This window comes from Salvelinus alpinus, chromosome 3 (genome assembly GCF_045679555.1).
Source record: "Salvelinus alpinus chromosome 3, SLU_Salpinus.1, whole genome shotgun sequence".
Taxonomy (NCBI): domain Eukaryota; kingdom Metazoa; phylum Chordata; class Actinopteri; order Salmoniformes; family Salmonidae; genus Salvelinus; species Salvelinus alpinus.
This window is the reverse complement of record NC_092088.1, coordinates 56,770,649-56,791,613: the sequence shown is the minus strand read 5'-3', so window position 1 is coordinate 56,791,613 and position 20,965 is coordinate 56,770,649. Positions and strand designations below refer to the sequence as shown.

At 42.2% G+C, this 20,965-nt stretch overlaps 1 protein-coding gene across 3 annotated transcripts in view; it reads left to right on the top strand.

Annotated features, from left to right (window-relative positions):
- The window catches only part of LOC139570983 (attractin-like protein 1), a 352,370-nt gene that overhangs the window by 215,036 nt on the left and 116,369 nt on the right, over nucleotides 1-20,965 (top strand). The window contains exon 28 of one of the 3 annotated variants that reach the window (XM_071393396.1): nucleotides 639-4,062. The exons of the other annotated variants lie outside the window; for them this stretch is intronic. Coding sequence (XP_071249497.1) covers nucleotides 639-689 — 51 coding nt within the window. The 3' untranslated portion in view covers nucleotides 690-4,062. Of the gene's footprint in view, nucleotides 1-638; nucleotides 4,063-20,965 lie in introns of those variants that run through there. 3 annotated transcript variants of the gene reach the window in all.

The window sequence follows — 20,965 nt, the reverse complement described above, 5'->3', positions numbered from 1 at the left end:
ACATCCAGCCAACTTGACACAACTGTCGGAAGCGTTGGATTCAACATGGGCCAGCATCTCTGTGGGAATGCTTTCGACACCTTGTAGAGTCTATGCCCCAACACATTTTCTTTGTTCTGAGGGCAAAAGGGGGTGCAACTCAATATTAGGAAGGTGTTCCAAAATGATTTCTTCACCTTTTCATGGACAATTGAACAGACCAGATCCTCAAAGACATTGACTGACCTTGTCTGTGACTCTACATGTCAACAAAGTAGGGTAGACTCTAGAATGTTTTCATAATGGTAGTAGACCCCCCATCACATTCTGTACCACACCCACTGTGTGCTGTTCACTAGTAGCTTCCCCTGCAGGCAAGGCTTCATTACCCCCCTCCAGTGCAAAGGCAGCTCCCGACCCCCGGCTGTTCTGAAGGTTGTGTTATTGTCACCCGCTCTGCAAACACGACTCACTCCTTAACGAGCGGAGCGCAGCGATAAACAAGGCCATTCCCCTTAATTACTGCTCCTCATGATCCAATTAACTCTGACGGAGTGATGCTTAACGAAGTGGAATGGAGTGATATATCACTTAAAGCTGCAACAGATGCCACATCGGTTTCATTTGTCTCTTTTTCTACTCTTCTGTTTTCTTTACAGGCCGCAAAACGGTGCCATAAATACACGCATACCAATGTGCAACGTAAATAAGTCATGATTGGGCTTTTAAAATCAATACAAACATCAGTGTGGATTTAATTGAGATGTAACATGCTCGGTTTCTGTGAAATCCATTGAGATTTGACAAGAGGACTCCTATAGTTAAAACACTGGTGGTTTTGTCCCTCTGCCAAGGCTGCCACAGTTGGGGGTTTTCTCTTCAGCAAATGCTGTGCTTTCAGATGTGTAATGGTTTTAATATCACAGAGGGGAATATTCCCGCCTGTTTTAGCTCTGTCCTTTTATCAACATGTGCACATCTTATTAGTCCATTTTACTTTCATATCTTGTGTGTCAGATGATTAAGTGATTTTTCTGTTAGTGGGACGGCTATTGATTTAGCCAAGTTTTTTTTAAAGTTCTCTGCAACATTTCAATTATACCTACAGGAAGTTTTCGGCTGTACTGTATCTACTGTTGCAGAAATGTGTGTGTGGGGTTTGGATTGCCACAGAGAATATAAAATATAGCTACTGTACCTGTACTACACACCTGTTTGTGCTTATGTGGCAGACTTGAACCCAAAACGCCAAGTTTTATGCCATTATGAATGAATGGTGGTGACATCTCCAGTGTAGTGTAAAGTCTCCTCTTACCTGGCTAGCCCTGTATTTGTTTAGCCTTGTTTCCCAGTGAAAGCACACTTGCTTGTGGACACGTCTACATTATTTATGAGGAAGAGTCCCATGTCACAGAAGAGCTGCAATGCTGCATTCACTGTGCCTCACTCTCTTTGTGGACACTAACACTCAGTTTGAATGTAGACTACACCCATGGGGTAAAGTCCAGGAGCACTGATATCACACATATCCAGCTGCATTAGTTATTTTACTACATCCCATATATTACAGGGGGTTGTAGCCCTATTTTATGACCACGGTTAGAACAGAGAGGTACAGTTGAAGTCGGAAGTTTACATACACCTTAGCCAAATACATTTAAACTCAGCTTTTCACAATTCCTGACATTTAATCCTAGTAAAAATTCCCAGTCTTAGGTCAGTTAGGATCAGCACTTTATTTTAATAATGTGAAATGTCAGAATAATTGTAGAGAGAATGATTTATTTCAGCTTTTATTTCTTTTTTCACATTCCCAGTGGGTCAGAAGTTTACATACACTCAATCAGTATTTGGTAGCATTGCCTTTAAATTGTTTAACTTGGGTCAAACGTTTCGGGTAGCCTTCCACAAGCTTCCCACAATACGTTCGGTGAATTTTGGCCCATTCCTCCTGACAGAGCTTGTGTAACTGAGTCAAGTTTGTAGGCCTTGTTCGCACACGCTTTTTCAGTTTGCCCACAAATCTTCTATGGGATTGGCATCAGGGCTTTGTGATGGCCACTCCAATAGCTTGACTTTGTTGTCCTTAAGCCATTTTGCCACAACTTTGGAAGTATCCTTGGGGTCATTGTCCATTTGGAAGACCCATTTGCGACCAAGCTTTAACTTCCTGACTGATGTCTTGAGATGTTGCTTCAATATGTCCACATAATTTTCCTTCCTCATGAAGCCATCTATTTTGTGAAGTGCACCAGTCCCTCCTGCAGCAAAGCACCGCCACAACATGATGCTGCCACCCCCGTGCTTCACGTTTTGGATGGTGTTCTTTGGCTTGCAAGCCTCCCCCTTTTTCCTCCAAACATAACGATGGTCATTATGGCCAAACAGTTCTATTTTTGTTTCATCAGACCAGAGGACATTTCTCCAAAAAGTACGATCTTTGTCCCCATGTGCAGTTTCAAACCGTAGTCTGGCTTTTTTTATGGTGGTTTTGGAGCAGTGGCTTCTTCCTTGCTGAGCGGCCTTTCAGGTTATGTCGATATAGGACTCGTTTTACTGTGGATATAGGTACTTTTGTATCTTCACAAGGTCCTTTGCTGTTGTTCTGGGATTGATTTGCACTTTTCGCACCAAAGTACGTTCCATTCTAGGAGACAGAACGCGCCTCCTTCCTGAGAGGTATGACGGTTGCGTGGTCCCATGGTGTTTATACTTGCGTACTATTGTTTGTACAGATGAACGTGGTACCTTCAGGCGTTTGGAATTGCTCCCAAGGATGAACCAGACTTGTGGAGGTCTACAATTTTTTCTGAAGTATTTGGCTGATTTCTTTTGATTTTCCCATGATGTCAAGCAAAGAGGCACTGAGTTTGAAGGTAGGCCTTGAAATACATCCACAGATACACCTCCATTTGACTGAAATGATGTCAATTAGCCTATCAGAAACTTCTAAAGCCATGACATAATTTTCTGGAATTTTCTTAGCAGTTTAAATGTACAGTCAACTTAGTGTATGTAAACGTCTGACCCACTGTAAATGTGATACAGTGAATTACAAGTGAAATAATCTGTCTGTAAACAATTGTTGTAAAATTGACTTGTGTCATGCACAAAGTAGATATCCTAACCGACATGCCAAAACTATAGTTTCTTAACAAGAAATTTGTGGAATGGTTGAAAAACGAGTTTTCATGACTCCAACCTAAGTGTATGTTAACTTCCGACTTCAACTGTATGTAGTTAAATACAAATAAATTAATAAGATGTATGTCAAAAAGATAGTGTGAGAACTGTTCTAGCAACTGCATGCCTGTGGTCAGTTGAGGAATGGAGTGTTAACATGTTTGTGTGTGTATGTCTCTCTCTCTCACACTCACGCTCTCACACACACACACTTTTAGTAGGGTTTTAGCTGTGTGTGAGGGTATATGGTGGAGAGAAGTGAGGGAAAGGACAGAGGATCCATTACTAGACTGAGGTAAACACACACGTGCTCACACATTGTCAGAAACAGTGAAAACCAATTGTCTGACTTCAGTGCTGGCAGCTCATAACTTTGTGATTAACTACGCAGGAGTCTTCCTACCTACTTCCTTCATTACTCACCCTGCACCATCAAGCGGGAAATTAACAATGCAAATCAATGGAGCTGGATGCTGTATTTTTATGATCTTCCTGTTTTGATGTTATTAAAGCAGGAGTGATGAGATAAATTGTTGATGTTACAGTAGGTGCTCGGGGACTTGGTCAATTGGACCAAATGGGGCTAATATATAATAGCCATTATTATTTTTCGGGCTCCAACGGTCATTTCTGAACAAGTTCTCATTTCTCTTTAAGATTGCCTTGTTAATGTAATTTATCATGTGTTGTAAACAAGAAGTCTAGGGGTTGTTGTTGTTTTAAGCAGTTATATAAGTGACACACAAAAAAGGAACATTATAAATGATATTCAGGGCCCTGGGGGAATTGATGCTGCATCACGGTCCTCTGACGTGATTAGACTCCTTTGCTCCATGTAAACCGCATGTGCTTTGGGCTTCAGTAAATCATTAGCGTGAATAAAGCTTCTATGCAGTTTTATCTATATCAGTGTATTAATGTTGCACGGTATACAGGTTCCACAGCAATATCACAGTACCAAAACGTCATGATACTTATGATACCAACATTTTAGAGTACCGTAGTACCATTTCATATGATACTACTACATTTTTCAGCCCTACCAATCTAAAGAACCCGCTGGCGCCTGTTATAAAATGTTAATGAATTCTGTTTTGTTTATAAATTCAGTTGCATTTTTTTAAGCAACAACCACTAGTCTTTTGTATGTGCTCGTCCAATAATGTCCACTTCACATTTAGGCGCATATCATATCACGTGTGGGAGGTGTAATCAGCCAGCCGGGCAGTCGCATCCCCTTCCAGCCATCACTCACCTGCTTCTCTCCGTCCGCTCTCCCTGCACATCTATTCCTGAAAGTTTTTGAAGTATAATTTAGCTGTGATTATGACTGGGGATGCAGTCCCTGATGAGTTTTCTTTGTTACATTTGTGCATTTGATACATTGGAGCAAACCATGTCGTGGGCCATTTTAAACTAATTCCAGGTTGCTAATTATTGGTTAGATAAAAAACAAAAATCTGTCACATTACCTAGCTAACGACTTTCTAACTTGACAGTAGGTCTAGTCAAATTTGATTGGAACAGGAAGAAAGGAAAAGGGTCTGCTACTCATGAGATGTGCTTCAAAGGTAGGATTCATATAGGCCTAATGTAAGAATAAAATATATCAAAAATCTATTTCTTGGTGCCTTACGTTTCTAAAGTTGGTATCAGTATGTTTGTGGGAGAGAGAGTGGTGTGTTTATGAGTGAGAGGGTGACAGAGAGAGTGTGTGTGTGAGTGAGAGAGGGTGGGACAGTCTATGTGGGTCTGTTTACTGAAGAGTGAGGAAGTTTTCATGCAGTGTTTTCCCCTTACTGACACAATGACATGCAGATCATTATGCATGTATATTACTTCCTCCCATTTCTCCAACCAAATCAAAGGTAGGCCTTTGCAAATATGAGCAAATCGCCATTATATGCAGTATTCTATTATACAGTGTGAAGTTAAATTCTATATGTGTTGTATTGAGTAGAAGTGTGAATATCAGTGACGGGGATTTCCATTGGAGAAGCAGTTTTTGCCTATCTTACTGTACTGTCTTTGGTAATACGTTAAAGGCAAATGTCTCATTATTTGACTTAATTTCAATGTACTGACAGTTATATTGTAGCACTATTCACAGTAGTGCATATCATCTGTTGGCACATATCCTATGGGTGAAACTCTGGAGGGATTGTTCTAGCGAAGGTGAAAATGGGATCTCTTCAGAGTTAATTATGGATCACAACCAGCAGAGAGGAAAATACAACTGGGCTCATGCTAATTACATTTCCAACAATAATTTTGGGATATGAGATCAAACAATCAAAACTACTTTGAAATTGTAATGATGATGCACAAGACAGCTTGTACAGACCTCTTTGATTCCCCTAATAGGGCTGCCCCTCTGTAGACTGGGGAAAAGCCCTATTTTGACAACTAACCTCATTAAGCTTGCTCTTCATCTCGCAATCAATAAATAAACAAATAAACAAACAAATTAATAGATAATGGCTTTCTTATTTAATTGTCAATTTTATGCGTTACTGTGGTAATAATTTGGTTGTCTGATGGCCATGTTAAGCAGCTTACTGCCGTAAATTAGCTTTTTACATTAGCGTTGACTCATATTTACCCCAAAATATTCACACAGCTAAAATATGTATTGAGTTTAGTCAGATTGTAGAGTATGGAAGTGGCGCATATGTCTCTCACCAGCTCCCCTCTGAAATTACCATCTATCCCCTCTAGTCTCCAGTCCAATGTAACTGCTATTCCAAACCACAGACAGATGTTGCCCAATTCTCTGATTAAATGCTGATTTATTCCTGTAATTTAGTTTAGCCGCTGTCGTCCTCAAAAGAGCAACATTAATTTTGTGGGCATAAATTAAACCATCATTTGTATTTGTGTGTGTTTGTGTGTGTTATCATATTAGGTGAGACTTGTTAAGGCTGGGCACTTCTGACCTTTTGGTGTCGGTATGATAATTACCACAATTCCCCATTATACTTATTATTTTAAATTCGACTTTGCATAAAGTAATTAACATATTGTGTAATTTCTTTGCTGTCATTATTGCATTACAGTTTAGAGATTTTCAGCTGTATGAGCTGCAAAAACATTCCATAATGAACAGAAATGTGATTAAATTTGAGGTTTTAAGGCTATTTTTTTCTTAACTTGTCCCTGCTATTCTCAAATTAGCCAGATTTGAAAGCAATTACAGCTCCCAGTAATCACATTTAATAATTTAGATGTTTGATAGTCTAGTTGTTGAAGTTATTATATTCTTCGGTAGTAGTGGAGCAGCCACCTATTGTGTTGAGAGAGAATTATTCTGATGAGAAAGTTATTCCCATAGCATATTCCCATAGCATATTCCCATAGCATATTCCCATAGCATATTCCCATAGGGCGGCGCACAATTGGCCCAGCGTCGTCCGGGTTTGGTCGGTGTAGACCGTCAAATAAGAATTTGTTCTTAACTGACATGCCTAGTTAAATAAAAAAATGTTTTTTTAATTGCTGTGAGTTGAGGTGACTCTGAAGGCCTACAGTACTTGGCACCCTCTATAGACCTATCACTCTATGCAACACAGACCACAATCTCCTGTTGGACAGATTATGTTGTCTGGGCCAGTGGGCACCAAATCACCCTTACCCCATATTTGGCAGCCATTAATAGAGGTGGTAGATTAGGAGGGTTTAATGTGGCCAAGCATTGGCTCCCCTGGACAGCCTCAGTGTAAACAAAGCAAAGGGATGAGCCTCGATGCTGTGCTGCTTAACCTAGCCGCTGAAGATCAGCAACACTCAGTCAGATAGGCTGCCAGCTATTCTGCGTGCCACCACAGCACTTGTACAGGCGGAGTCAAAGCCTAACCATGCTCTCTCATCATTGTATTCAAGACAGAAAGATAATCAGTTTTCTTTCCATTTAGGGATAGATTCATCGGAGTCGATTTGGTTAAAACCACAGTTTTTCCTTTCATACAGTGAACTGTATACCACCATGTTAGCCAGTCTACCATATGCTCTAAGCCATAAATCACACATTTTCATCAGAATGATCAGATTATACATAAAGCATAAGTAAACACACCTGAGTTTGTGTTAGTTTGTTTTGGGTACAAGCTGTATGATCGATAGTTAATACATTGTATTGGGGTATAGGCCGACGACGACACAGAAGGTGGAGTAAATATGAAAGACAGGGACACTATATCAGTCTTCAAACACAGCTGTGATGTTTACGGGCCCACTGTGCATTAATGACTCCACACTATCAGCTCCTCACAGGTGACTGCTTTTATCATCTGACGGTAGATTAGTCTGAAGGTCTCCAGCTTCGCAGGGATCTGAAACACCCGCCGCAAAACTCCAATGTCAATCTTCAAAGGAGCCAGGGACCCTGCGCCTAGTGCTCTGAGGGACGTGGCAAGGACGTCTCCCTGGAGCCATAACGTGGCCCACACCAGTTTTATTTGTGATTGTTCTGGTTTCATTTATTTTCTTCCTGCAAAGTTCCCAAGGCTCACTTTTTGTAATAATATCCCTCTACACATTCTGAGGTATGTTCTGACATGCTGATCCTTGTTGTCATGGTGATTGATGGTGATGATTGACTTCAGGCTGGTGTCTGAAATGTCTTCCATTTTATTTATTTTTGATAGTTTTTTTGGGGGGGGTAGATCAGCTTTAATATTGCAGGTAGATTATAGCCTCCATCAATGTAATTGCCTGCATCATTTCCAATCCCCCATATATTTTTTGTAAATATATACACATATACTGTCACGAACGTCGTCAGGGAAATGACCGGACCAAGGTGCAGCGTGGTGGGCGTACATTTTTCTTTATTAAGAATGTCGCCAACAAAACAAGAAACACCAAAAACGAACGTGAAGCTTACTCGGGCTATACAGGCTACTAACAAAGACAACTACCCACAACACTTCTCCCGGGTGGCGCAGTGGTCTATGGCACTGCATCGCAGTGCTAGCTGCGCCACCAGAGTCTCTGGGTTCGCGCCCAGGCTGGGCTGGGTTCGCGCCCAGGCTCTGTCGCAGCCGGCCGCAACCGGGAGATCCGTGGGGCGACGCACAATTGGCATAGCGTCGTCCGGGTTAGGGAGGGTTTGGCCGGTAGGGAGGGTTTGGCCGGTAGGGATATCCTTGTCTCAGTATGTAAAAAAGAAATGTAATAAAAATGTATGCGCTCTACTGTAAGTCGCTCTGGATAAGAGCGTCTGCTCTTGGCCGGTAGGGATATCCTTGTCTCAGTATGTAAAAATTTAATAAAATGTATGCACTCTACAGTAAGTCGCTCTGGATAAGAGCGTCTGCTAAATGACTAAAATGTCAAATGTAAAATGTAAAACTAAGGTGGCCAAACAGGCTGCCTAAGTATGATTCCCAATCAGAGACAACGATAGACAGCTACCTCTGATTGGGAACCACACTCGGCCAAACACACAGAAATACAAAACATAAAATGCCCACCCCACATCACACCCTGACCTAACCAAATAGAGAAATAAAACGTCTCTCTAAGGTCAGGGCGTGACATATACAGTGGATTCAGAAAGTGTTTTGACCCTTACAGCCTTGTTCTAAAATGTATTCAATCATTTTTCCCCCTCATCAATCTAAACACCATACCCCATTAGAAATGTTTGCAAATGTATAAAAATGAAATTTACATAAGTATTCAGACCATTTACTCAGTACTTTGTTGAAGCACCTTTGGCAGCCATTACAGCCTCGATATTCTTGCGTATGACGCTACAAGCTTGGCACACCTGTATTTGATGAGTTACTCCCATTCTTCTCTGCAGATCCTCTCAAGCTCTGTCAGGTTGGATGGGGAGCGTTGCTACACAGCTATTTTCAGGACTCTCCAGAGATGTTCAACCGGGTTCAAGTCCGGTCTCTGGCCGGGCCACACAAGGACATTCAGAGACTTGTACCAAAGCTATTCCTGCGTTGTCTTAGCTGTGTGCTTAGGGTTGTTGTCCTGTTGGAAGGTGGACCTTCGCCGCAGTCTGAGGTCCTGAGCACTCTGGAGCAGGTTTTTGTCAAGGATCTCTCTGTACTTTGCGCCGTTCATCTTTCCCTCGATCCTGATTAGTCCCCCAGTCCCTGCTGCTAAAAAACATCCTCACAGCATGATGCGGCCACCACCATGCTTCACCGTAGGGATGGTGCCAGGTTTCCTCTAGATGTAACGGTTGGCTTTCTAGCCAAAGAGTTCAATCTTGGTTCCATCAGACCAGAAATTCTCATGGTATGAGAGTCCTTTAGGTGCTTTTTGGCACACTCCAAGCGGGCTGTCATGTGCCTTTTACTGAGGAGTGGCTTCCGTCTGGCCACTCTACCATAAAGGCCTGATTGGTGGAGTGCTGCGGAGATGGTTGTCCTTCTGGAAGGTTCTCCCATGTTGTCGTGACTTTACTTCCATTCATCTGATGACTGTTATTTAAGGAATCAACTAACTTTAATTGTCTAATTGTTACCCAATTAAATTAATCATGTAACAATTAACTCATTAGGATTTGGGGCACCACGAGAGCGGTTCTTTAAAGCGTTACCATCTCCCGAATTGAACTCTAAAGGTCTTTACCTATCACATCCATAAACAGTCAACTTATTAATCATAACCTTGTATAATATCATCATTCTGAACAGTTGTAACCTTGCATCTGCGAAAACCGAGCCCCACTTATAATTCCGTACTACACAAATTGGTTTAATTAATTATTTACTAGCTAACTATATGGTTACACAGGATAAACATACACACTTAATACATTAAAAACATTTCCCTAGCGGACCGACAGCTCTAGGAATTTAAGAACGATGGAGACCGCTGTGGTCTTGTGAACCTTCAATGCTGCAGAAATGTTTTGGTACCCTTCCCCAAATCTCTGCCTCGACACAATACTGTCTCGGAGCACTACAGACAATTCTTTCAATCTCATGGCTTTGTTTTTGCTCTGACATGCACTGTCAACTGTGGGACTTTATATAGACAGGTGTGTACCTTTCCAAATCATGTCCAATCAATTGAATTTACCACAAGTGTACTCCTATCAAGTTGTAGAAACATCTCAAGGATGATCAATGGAAACAGGATGCACCTGAGCTCAATTTCAAGTCTCATAGCAGGTTTGAATATTTATGTAAATAAGGTATTTCTGTTTTTAAAAATAAAACACCTGTTTTCACATTGTCATTATGGGATATTGTGTATAGATTGATTCGATTTTTTTATTTATTTATTCAATTTTAGAATAAGGCTGTAACGTAACAATGTGGAAAAAGTCAAGGGGTCTGAATACTTTCTGAATGGACTGTACATACATGCATACACATATATGCAGGGTTGGGGAGTAACGGATTACAAAAACAACGTAACTCTAATGCGTTACGTTACCAGCAAAAATATTGTAATCAGATTACAGATACTTTGAAAAACTAGATGATTACTTTGAGGTTCACTTTTAAATTCAGAAAGGATGTTAGCTGAAAAAAATATTTGACAGTTATCTGTTTTCTCAATGACATTCAAAACAGTTGAGCGAGTCTGACTATGCCTAATTAAATAAAGGTTAAATAAAATACAATAAAAATGATGACACACTAAATGTGTTTGATGGATTGCGGGAAAAGAGCAGGAATAGGCTTTTGTAGGCTACAGTCCAAGCTATGTCTTCCAATGCTGCAACTGCTGTCATCCAAAGATGATCAAACTTGAATAAACACTTGGGGGTAAGGATGACAGCAGTGGTGAAGTCTACGGAGATACGGAAATCACTTATTATTGATATCTACATAGCGCATTGATGTGAATCACACTACTGCTCTCTCATTTAGCTATTTGCTCATTACGGATTGTGGTTGTTGTGGATGGCTGTTCACATATCAAAGTGTGTATTTGAACCCAATAATGGTTGAATTCAAGAGGTTTAAGCTGCCTACAGTATCAATCGTTGTTTTTGAAACCAGTGGACAGCAAGGGAAAAATGTGCTCAGTGAAATAATCTGACTGTAAACAATTGTTGGAAAAATGACTTGTGTCATGCAGAAAGTAGATGTCCTAACCGACTTGCCAAAACTATAGTTTGTTCACAAGACATTTGTGGAGTGGTTGAAAAACGAGTTTTAATGACTGCAACCTAAGTGTATGTAAACTTCCGACTTCATCTGTATACACAGTCTATATACTCCCATAATTGGAGTAAACTAATGAACCTCAACACTTAGGCTTCTACTTCCAGCTTATACATACTTTTTGCATTTTACGGACACAGTCTATTTTACAATATGTATTATTTTGTTTGTATTTACTCCTATACTTCCGCTACCTTCAACCCCTCCCATCTATTTCTGAGGACCATCCAGTTTCATTTCTATTCGCCATATATTTTTTAACTGCTTTTTCACAAAGTTCTGAACCCCTCCCATTTATCTCTTAACACTTATTGCAGTGTAGTCACTGATAGGTTTGTTTACTTCTTCTAGGGGTATCTCATAGCCCGCATACTTACAAGTGTATACTCATAGTGGGGACACACAGCCACACTGAAGGTAAGGTGCAGATGTATGGCCTCGCCAGCATGCAGTCAGAGCTCTCTCACGCTAGACTAAAGCAGCTGTAGAGGGCACTCTGTCCTCGTGTCTCATTAGTTAGAACACAGCCTGCCTCTCATACAGCTTGGCATCTACATGCTCTCTCTTGCTTGTTGTGATCATCAGGTTTTGGGTCCGGTTTCAGTGATGAGGGGGTTTGTTGCTGTCAGACCCATTCTAAAGCCGTAAGCGTCAATAGTGTCTGCTGGCAGCATTTTAATGTGTGTGAATTTAGCCAGTGTGTATGTGTGAATGCACACACACACCCACACACAGACATCGAGGGAATGCTGACACAAGACCTCTATCTTTGTCTCAATCTTATTTTTAATGTAGCAAACAACAACGTCCCCAGAGTCCGCCCTCCCCCCTTCAATCAGCTCTATTGCAAATAAAAAGGACACAGCCTGGTTTTATTGCCACTATCTAATTTACCCTGCTTTACATCCTAGAAATGTCCTTACTGTGGCTGAATTTATTTCTGATTAGCTAGATGCAAATACATTTGTCTGGGGATGGAAATTGTGGTGGCTGCAGTTTAAATCATGTGTGTTTGTTTAGCAAGCAGGTTGGTGTTATGAAAATGGACCTGTTTCAAATAATGCAAAAAATGGAGATGATACAGTAGCTAACGTTCTTTCTTAAAAAGACAACAACACTGTTTTGAGCCATGTGTGTTTTAAAAGACAAACAGATGTTTCATTGGATTTGTAATGACATGTTTGATGACTGATGACATCTGTCAAAACTAGAAATGTGAAAAGCTTATTGTTTAATGTCAGCATATGACAATGCCTAATTATCTTTGTACGTACAGTGGGGAGAACAAGTATTTGATACACTGCCGATTTTGCAGGTTTTCCTACTTACAAAGCATGTAGAGGTCTGTAATTTTTATCATAGGTACACTTCAACTGTGAGAGACGGAATCTAAAACAAAAATCCAGAAAATCACATTGTATGATTTTTAAGTAATTAATTTGCATTTTATTGCATGACATAAGTATTTGATCACTTACCAACCAGTAAGAATTCCGGCTCTCACAGACCTGTTAGTTTTTCTTTAAGAAGCCCTCCTGTTCTCCACTCATTACCTGTATTAACTGCACCTGTTTGAACTCGTTACCTGTATAAAAGACACCTGTCCACACGCTCAATCAAACAGACTCCAACCTCTCCACAATGGCCAAGACCAGAGAGCTGTGTAAGGACATCAGGGATAAAATTGTAGACCTGCACAAGGCTGGGATGGGCTACAGGACAATAGGCAAGCAGCTTGGTGAGAAGGCAACAACTGTTGGCGCAATTATTAGAAAATGGAAGAAGTTCAGATGACGGTCAATCACCCTCGGTCTGGGGCTCCATGCAAGATATCACCTCGTGGGGCATCAATGATCATGAGGAAGGTGAGGGATCAGCCCAGAACTACACGGCAGGACCTGGTCAATGACCTGAAGAGAGCTGGGACCACAGTCTCAAAGAAAACCATTAGTAACACACTACGCCGTCATGGATTAAAATCCTGCAGCGCACGCAAGGTCCCCCTGCTCAAGCCAGCGCATGTCCAGGCCCGTCTGAAGTTTGCCAATGACCATCTGGATGATCCAGAGGAGGAATGGGAGAAGGTCATGTGGTCTGATGAGACAAAAATATAACTTTTTGGTCTAAACTCCACTCGCTGTGTTTGGAGGAAGAAGAAGGATGAGTACAACCCCAAGAACCCATCCCAAACGTGAAGCATGGAGGTGGAAACATCATTCTTTGGGGCTGCTTTTCTGCAAAGGGGACAGGACGACTGCACCGTATTGAGGGGAGGATGGATGGGGCCATGTATCGCGAGATCTTGGCCAACAACCTCCTTCCCTCAGTAAGAGCATTGAAGATGGGTCGTGGCTGGGTCTTCCAGCATGACAACGACCCGAAACACACAGCCAGGGCAACTAAGGAGTGGCTCCGTAAGAAGCATCTCAAGTTCCTGGAGTGGTCTAGCCAGTCTCCAGACCTGAATCCAATAAAAAATCTTTGGAGGGAGCTGAAATTCCGTATTGCCCAGCGACAGCCCCGAAACCTGAAGGATCTGGAGAAGGTCTGTATGGAGGAGTGGGCCAAAATCCCTGCTGCAGTGTGTGCAAACCTGGTCAAGAACTACAGGAAACGTATGATCTCTGTAATTGCAAACAAAGGTTTCTGTACCAAATATTAAGTTCTGCTTTTCTGATGTATCAAATACTTATGTCATGCAATAAAATGCAAATTAATTACTTAAAAATCATACAATGTGATTTTCTGGATTTTTGTTTTAGATTCCGTCTCTCACAGTTGAAGTGTACCTATGATAAAAATTACAGACCTCTACATGCTTTGTAAGTAGGAAAACCTGCAAAATCGGCAGTGTATCAAATACTTGTTCTCCCCACTGTACAGTGCCTTCAGAAATACTTATTCCACATTTTGTTGTTACAGCCTGAATTCAAAATGGATTAAATGTTAAAAAAATAACCCATCTACACACAATACCCCATAATAATAAAGTGAAATCATGTTTTTAGAAATGTTTGCAAATGTATTGAAAATGAAATACAAAAATATGTAATTTACATAAGTATTCACACCCTTTTGCTATGCCACTCGAAATTGAGCTCAGGTGCATCCAGTTTCCTTTGATCATCCTTGAGATGTCGCTACAACTTCATTGGAGTCTACGTGTGGCCAATTGAATTGTTTGGACATGATTTAGAAAGAAACACACCTGTCTATATAAGGTCCCAATGTTGACAGTTCATGTCAGAGCAAAAACTATACCACAAAGTCCAAGGAACTGTCCGTAGATCTCCGAGATAGAGATGTGATGAGGCATATACAGTATCTGGGGAAGGGAATAAAACAATTTCTAGAGTGTTGAAAGTTTATAGGAGCACAGTGCTCTCCATCATTGGGAAATTGAAAAAATATGGAACTGCCCAGACTCTGCCTAGAGCTGACCTTCTGACCAAACTGATCAACCGGTCAGGGAGGTGACCAAGACCCCACTCCTGAGAAAAAGGCACATGGCAGCAAGCCTGGAGTTTGCAAAAAAAGCACATGAAAGACTGAGATCATATGGCAAAAGATGCTGTGGTCTGTAACTCTTTGGCCTGAATGCAAAGCGGTATGTTTGAGAAAGCTAGGCACAGCCCATCACCCGTCTAACACCATCCCTACTGTGAAGCATGTTGGTAGCACCATTATGCTATGGGGATGCATTTCAGCGGCAGGGACTGGGAGACTGTAAGGATAGATGGAACAATGAATGGAGCCAATTACAGGCAAATATTTGATGAGAACCTCCTTCAGAGTGCAAATGACCTTGGACTCGGGGTGAAGATTTATGTTCCAACAGGACAATGACCCCAAGCATACAGCCAAAGCAACACTGGAATGGCTTCAGAAGAAGATGTGAAAGTCCGTGAGTGGCCCAGCCAAAGCCCAGACTTGAATCTCACCGCCGCTCCCCATCCAACTTAACAGAGCATGAGAAAATCTGCAAGGAATAATGGGAGAAAATCCCCAGATGTGCAGAACTGATACAGACATCCAAGACGACTCAAAGCTGTAATCGCCGCCAAAGGTGCTTCTACAAAGTATTCAATGCTTATTTAAATGAGAGATTTCTGTATTTTATTTTCAACACATCAACACATTTCTTTTCCACTTCATTATTGGGGTATTGTGTGTAGATGGGTGATAGAAAAAAATAAACGGAATCAATTTTGAATCCAGGCTGTAACACAACAAAATGTGGAATAAGTCAAGGGGTATGACTATTTTCTGAAGGCTCTGTACCTACACAGACCATCACACAATCAATGTCCCTTTCTCTCTTATGCATGTACACACACAGAGACCCTCACACAGAGACTGTCCAATATAATATTCAGACAATATCTAGACACATGCATCAAACATACACGCTGCAACCCTGCTCCATCCCCATTGCGTAGCTTCCCCCAGCTTCTCTTTGTGACTAGGAGGTGGACCACCACTCTCAGTGAGAACACTCCGCTTAATAACGCTTTATGCTTGTTTTCCGGAGTACAGTAGGTTTCCATCACAATACACCAGCCAATCATCCCTGCTTGAATCCCACTTACAGCTTATTTTAGGATGATTTTTGAATGACTGTGCTATTATGTGTTGTTACGTTTGAGACCTGGTCAGGATGTTTCTTTGTTTAAATGAATGGCCGTACCGGTACACGGAAATACATCTCTCTGGTATACACCAGGGGAAATAGAACATGATCTTGAGATTGCTTTTTAAAATGTGTGTTATTTGTGAGCAAGATTCATTTGGATTCTCAAATCTTTGCGGTACATACTGTATTTCCGTTCCTGGATGGTATACAGAGATTGCTAAAAGTATTAAATGAAATTTCACAGCTGTGCAGTGCCTGATGCATCAATGATGCCCTGGAGTAATTGTTAACACTAGAAAAGCCTGGCCCCGGGGACCCTCTTCAAACCAATGATGAGTATTTTGGACGTCAACATTCTAACAGTCTAATAAATACATTTCATATATGCTATCACAAAAATAATAATTTGGTTGTGTTTGTGTCTTAGGTACATTAGAATACGAAAGAAAATGTATTTCAAAGAACACAATAGCATTTTATGATTTCATTATTCTATGTGCACAATGAAAAACCTTGTTTGGCAAGGATATGTGATTTAGAAACTGCAGAATCTGCTTTTTCTGTTACTATATAGGCATCAAAACGTTTTACCTTCTTGTGACTGAAGGAGCATTTGCAAAAATCACTTTTTGGCTGCACTGTTCAAATCGAATTGTATTGGTCAAAAACACGTACTTAGCAGATGTTATTGGGGGTGTAGCTAAATGCTTGTGTTCCTAGCTCCAACAGTGCAGTAATATACACTGCTCAAAAAAATAAAGGGAACACTTAAACAACACAATGTAACTCCAAGTCAATCACACTTCTGTGAAATCAAACTGTCCACTTAGGAAGCAACACTGATTGACAATAAATTTCACATGCTGTTGTGCAAATGGAATAGACAAAAGGTGGAAATTATAGGCAATTAGCAAGACACCCCCAAAAAAGGAGTGATTCTGCAGGTGGTGACCACAGACCACTTCTCAGTTCCTATGCTTCCTGGCTGATGTTTTGGTCACTTTTGAATGCTGGCGGTGCTCTCACTCTAGTGGTAGCATGAGACGGAGTCTACAACCCACACAAGTGGCTCAGGTAGTGCAGTTCATCCAGGATGGCACATCAATGCGAGCTGTGGCAAAAAGGTTTGCTGTGTCTGTCAGCGTAGTGTCCAGAGCATGGAGGCGCTACCAGGAGACAGGCCAGTACATCAGGAGACGTGGAGGAGGCCGTAGGAGGGCAACAACCCAGCAGCAGCACCGCTACCTCCGCCTTTGTGCAAGGAGGTGCACTGCCAGCGCCCTGCAAAATGACCTCCAGCAGGCCACAAATGTGCATGTGTCTGCTCAAACGGTCAGAAACAGACTCCATGAGGGTGGTATGAGGGCCCGACGTCCACAGGTGGGGGTTGTGCTTACAGCCCAACACCGTGCAGGACGTTTGGCATTTGCCAGAGAACACCAAGATTGGCAAATTCGCCACTGGCGCCCTGTGCTCTTCACAGATGAAAGCAGGTTCACACTGAGCACATGAGCACATGTGACAGACGTGACAGAGTCTGGAGACGCCGTGGAGAACGTTCTGCTGCCTGCAACATCCTCCAGCATGACCGGTTTGGCGATGGGTCAGTCATGGTGTGGGGCGGCATTTCTTTGTGGGGCCGCACAGCCCTCCATGTGCTCGCCAGAGGTAGCCTGACTGCCATTAGGTACCGAGATGAGATCCTCAGACCCCTTGTGAGACCATATGCTGACACATACACATTTGTGGCCTGCTGGAGGTCATTTTGCAGGGCTCTGGCAGTGCACCTCCTTGCACAAAGGCGGAGGTAGCGGTCCTGCTGCTGGGTTGTTGCCCTCCTACGGCCTCCTCCACGTCTCCTGATGTACTGGCCTGTCTCCTGGTAGCGCCTCCATGCTCTGGACACTACGCTGACAGACACAGCAAACCTTTTTGCCACAGCTCGCATTGATGTGCCATCCTGGATGAACTGCACTACCTGAGCCACTTGTGTGGGTTGTAGACTCCGTCTCATGCTACCACTAGAGTGAGAGCACCGCCAGCATTCAAAAGTGACCAAAACATCAGCCAGGAAGCATAGGAACTGAGAAGTGGTCTGTGGTCACCACCTGCAGAATCGCTCCTTTTTTGGGGGTGTCTTGCTAATTGCCTATAATTTCCACCTTTTGTCTATTCCATTTGCACAACAGCATGTGAAATTTATTGTCAATCAGTGTTGCTTCCTAAGTGGACAGTTTGATTTCACAGAAGTGTGATTGACTTGGAGTTACATTGTGTTGTTTAAGTGTTCCCTTTATTTTTTTGAGCAGTGTACAACAATACACACAAATCTAAAATTAAAATAATGGAATTAAGAAATATATCAACATTAGGATGAGCAATGTCGGAGTTGCATTGACTAAAATACAGTAGAATAGAAAACAGTATATACATATGAAGTGAGTAAAGCAGTATGTAAACATTATTAAAGTGACTAGTGTTACCAGTGATTCCATGTCTATGTATATAGGGCAGCAGCCTCTAAGGTGCAGTGTTGAGTAACCGGGTGGTAGCTGGCTAGTGATTGCTATTTAACAGTCTGATGGCCTTGAGATAGAAGCTGTTTTTCAGTCTCTCGGTCCCAACTTTGATGCACCTGTACTGAGCTCTCCTTCTTGATGACAGCGGGGTGAACAGGCTGTGGCTCGGGTGGTTTATGTAATTGATAATCTTTTTGTCCTTCCTGTGATATCGGGTGCTGTAGGTGTCCTGGAGGGCAGGCAGTGTTTCCCCGGTTGGAGAGCCCTGCGGTTGCTGGCGGTGCAGTTGCCGTACCAGGTGGTGATACAGCCCGACAGGATGATCTCAGTTGTGCATCTATAAAAGTTTGTGAGGGTTTCAGGGGCCAAGCCAAATTTATTCAGCCTCCTGAGGTTGAAGTGGCGCTGTTGCGCCTTCTTCACCACGTTGTCATGTGGGTGGACCATTTCAGATCGTCAGTGATGTGTACGCCGAGGAACTTAAAGCTTTCGACCTTCTCCACTGTGGTCCTGTCAATGTGGATAGGGGCGTGCTCCCTCTGCTTTTTACGGAAGTTGACGAACAGCTCCTTTGTTTTGTTGACTTTGAGGGAAAGGTTATTTTCCTGGCACTACTACGCCAGGTCCCTCACCTCCTCCCTGTAGGCTGTCTCGTCATTGTTGGTAATCAGGCCTACTATGGTTGTGTCGTCTGCAAACTTGATGATTGAGTTGGAGGTGTTTGTTGCCATGCAGTCATGGGTGAATAGGGAGTGCAGGAGTGGGCTGAGCATGCACCCTTGTGGGGCCCCTGTCTTGAGGATCAGTGGAAGTGGAGGTGTTGTTTCCTACCTTCATCACCTGAGGGTGGCCCGTCAGGATGTCCAATACCCCATTTCACAGGGCGGGGTTCAGACCCAGGGCCCAGAGCTTGATGATGAGCTTGGAGGGTACTATGGTGTTGAAGGCTGAGCTATAGTCAATGAACAGCACTCCAGCTGGCTGTAGTTGACGCGCTTAAATGTCTTACTCCTATGGGCCTTGGAGAACGAGAGCCCACAGTCCTTGGGAGCGGGCCGCGTCGATGGCACTGTGTTATCCTCAAAGTGGGCAAAGAAGGTGTTTAGCTTGTCCGGGAGCAAGATGTTTGTGTCTGCGACGTGGCTGGTTTTCTCTTTGTAATCCGTGATTGTCTGCAGAACCTGCCACATACGTCTCACTTTGTCTCTGTACTGACATTTTGCCTGTTTAATTGCCTTACGGAGGGAATAACTACACTGTTTGCAATCGACCGTATTCCCAGTCACCTTGCCATGGTTAAATGCAGTGGTTCGTGCTTTCAGTTTAACGCGAATGCTGCCATCTATCCACAACTTCTGGTCTGGGTAGGTTTTAATAGTCACAGTGGGAACAACATCCCCTATACACTTCCTGATGAACTCAGTCACCGTGTCCGTGTATACATCAATGTTATTTTCCGAGGCTACCCGGAACATATCCCAGTCCGCGTGATCAAAGACTCATCAGAGTCTTCATATACAATTTAACAATTGATAATATTCTCACCCATCAGACTATTGCCAATTTAATCTTGTCTTTAGGTTAACTCTATTATTATACAGTATGTGTGATATAGTTTAGGTGTAGTTTTGATGGGCCATAATCAGTTCTGCAGGCTGACTGCCAGTTAATGACTGGCGGTGAATGAGGGGCAGGGAAACTGATTATAACAAAAATTATGTTCATGATATTAAGAGTCTAACAACGACAGTGTGTTTATATAGACTTATTAAGGAAAAGTGAAGAATGGGGTGGACATGACTTTAAAAATGTATTTTCTATTGTTAAATAATCAGCTAGATGTGGGATCGGTGGTTAATTGGATTGCTGTTCTGAAGTGTGAAGCTTAGAAACAGGATTAACAGTGAGATATCTGCATCCTGCTCTAATAGTAACAGACTGTCCACTTAACGCTATACCGCCTTCCTGTCAGACTGTTTTAACGTTAGCCACTATGATCAAAGCATTCCAGACAATCATACCATTATGGTACAGCCCATATCCAGAGTCATACATATAGAATATCTAAATACACGCTTACCAACGCATGTGGAATTGTGACGTATGCAGTAGTGATGCGCTAGTTGAATAAAGAGAAAACACTGCCTAAAAAAATCCTTAAATAGTGTAATTATTGTGTTATTTAAATCTATAGGTTACATTGAGGTTTTTCTTTCATTATTTTAGGCTACCTGGAATAGTGCATAAACCTAAACTTTAAGGCCTAATTGTATGCGCGCTGAATAGCCTACACGCCAATCGGCAGGTGATTTTGTGAACGTGCAGAAAAAGTTGACATCATACATGGAGATTGATGGCAGTGCCGGCTACGTTTTATGTGATGATTGTGAGACGTTATACAAATTCGACCATGGAAAAAAACCTCTCTCTTAAACTGACCGATTTTGAAGGGAATGTTTTTGTTATTTTACTTAGATTGACACACGGTTGCGGGCCACAGATTTTCACTT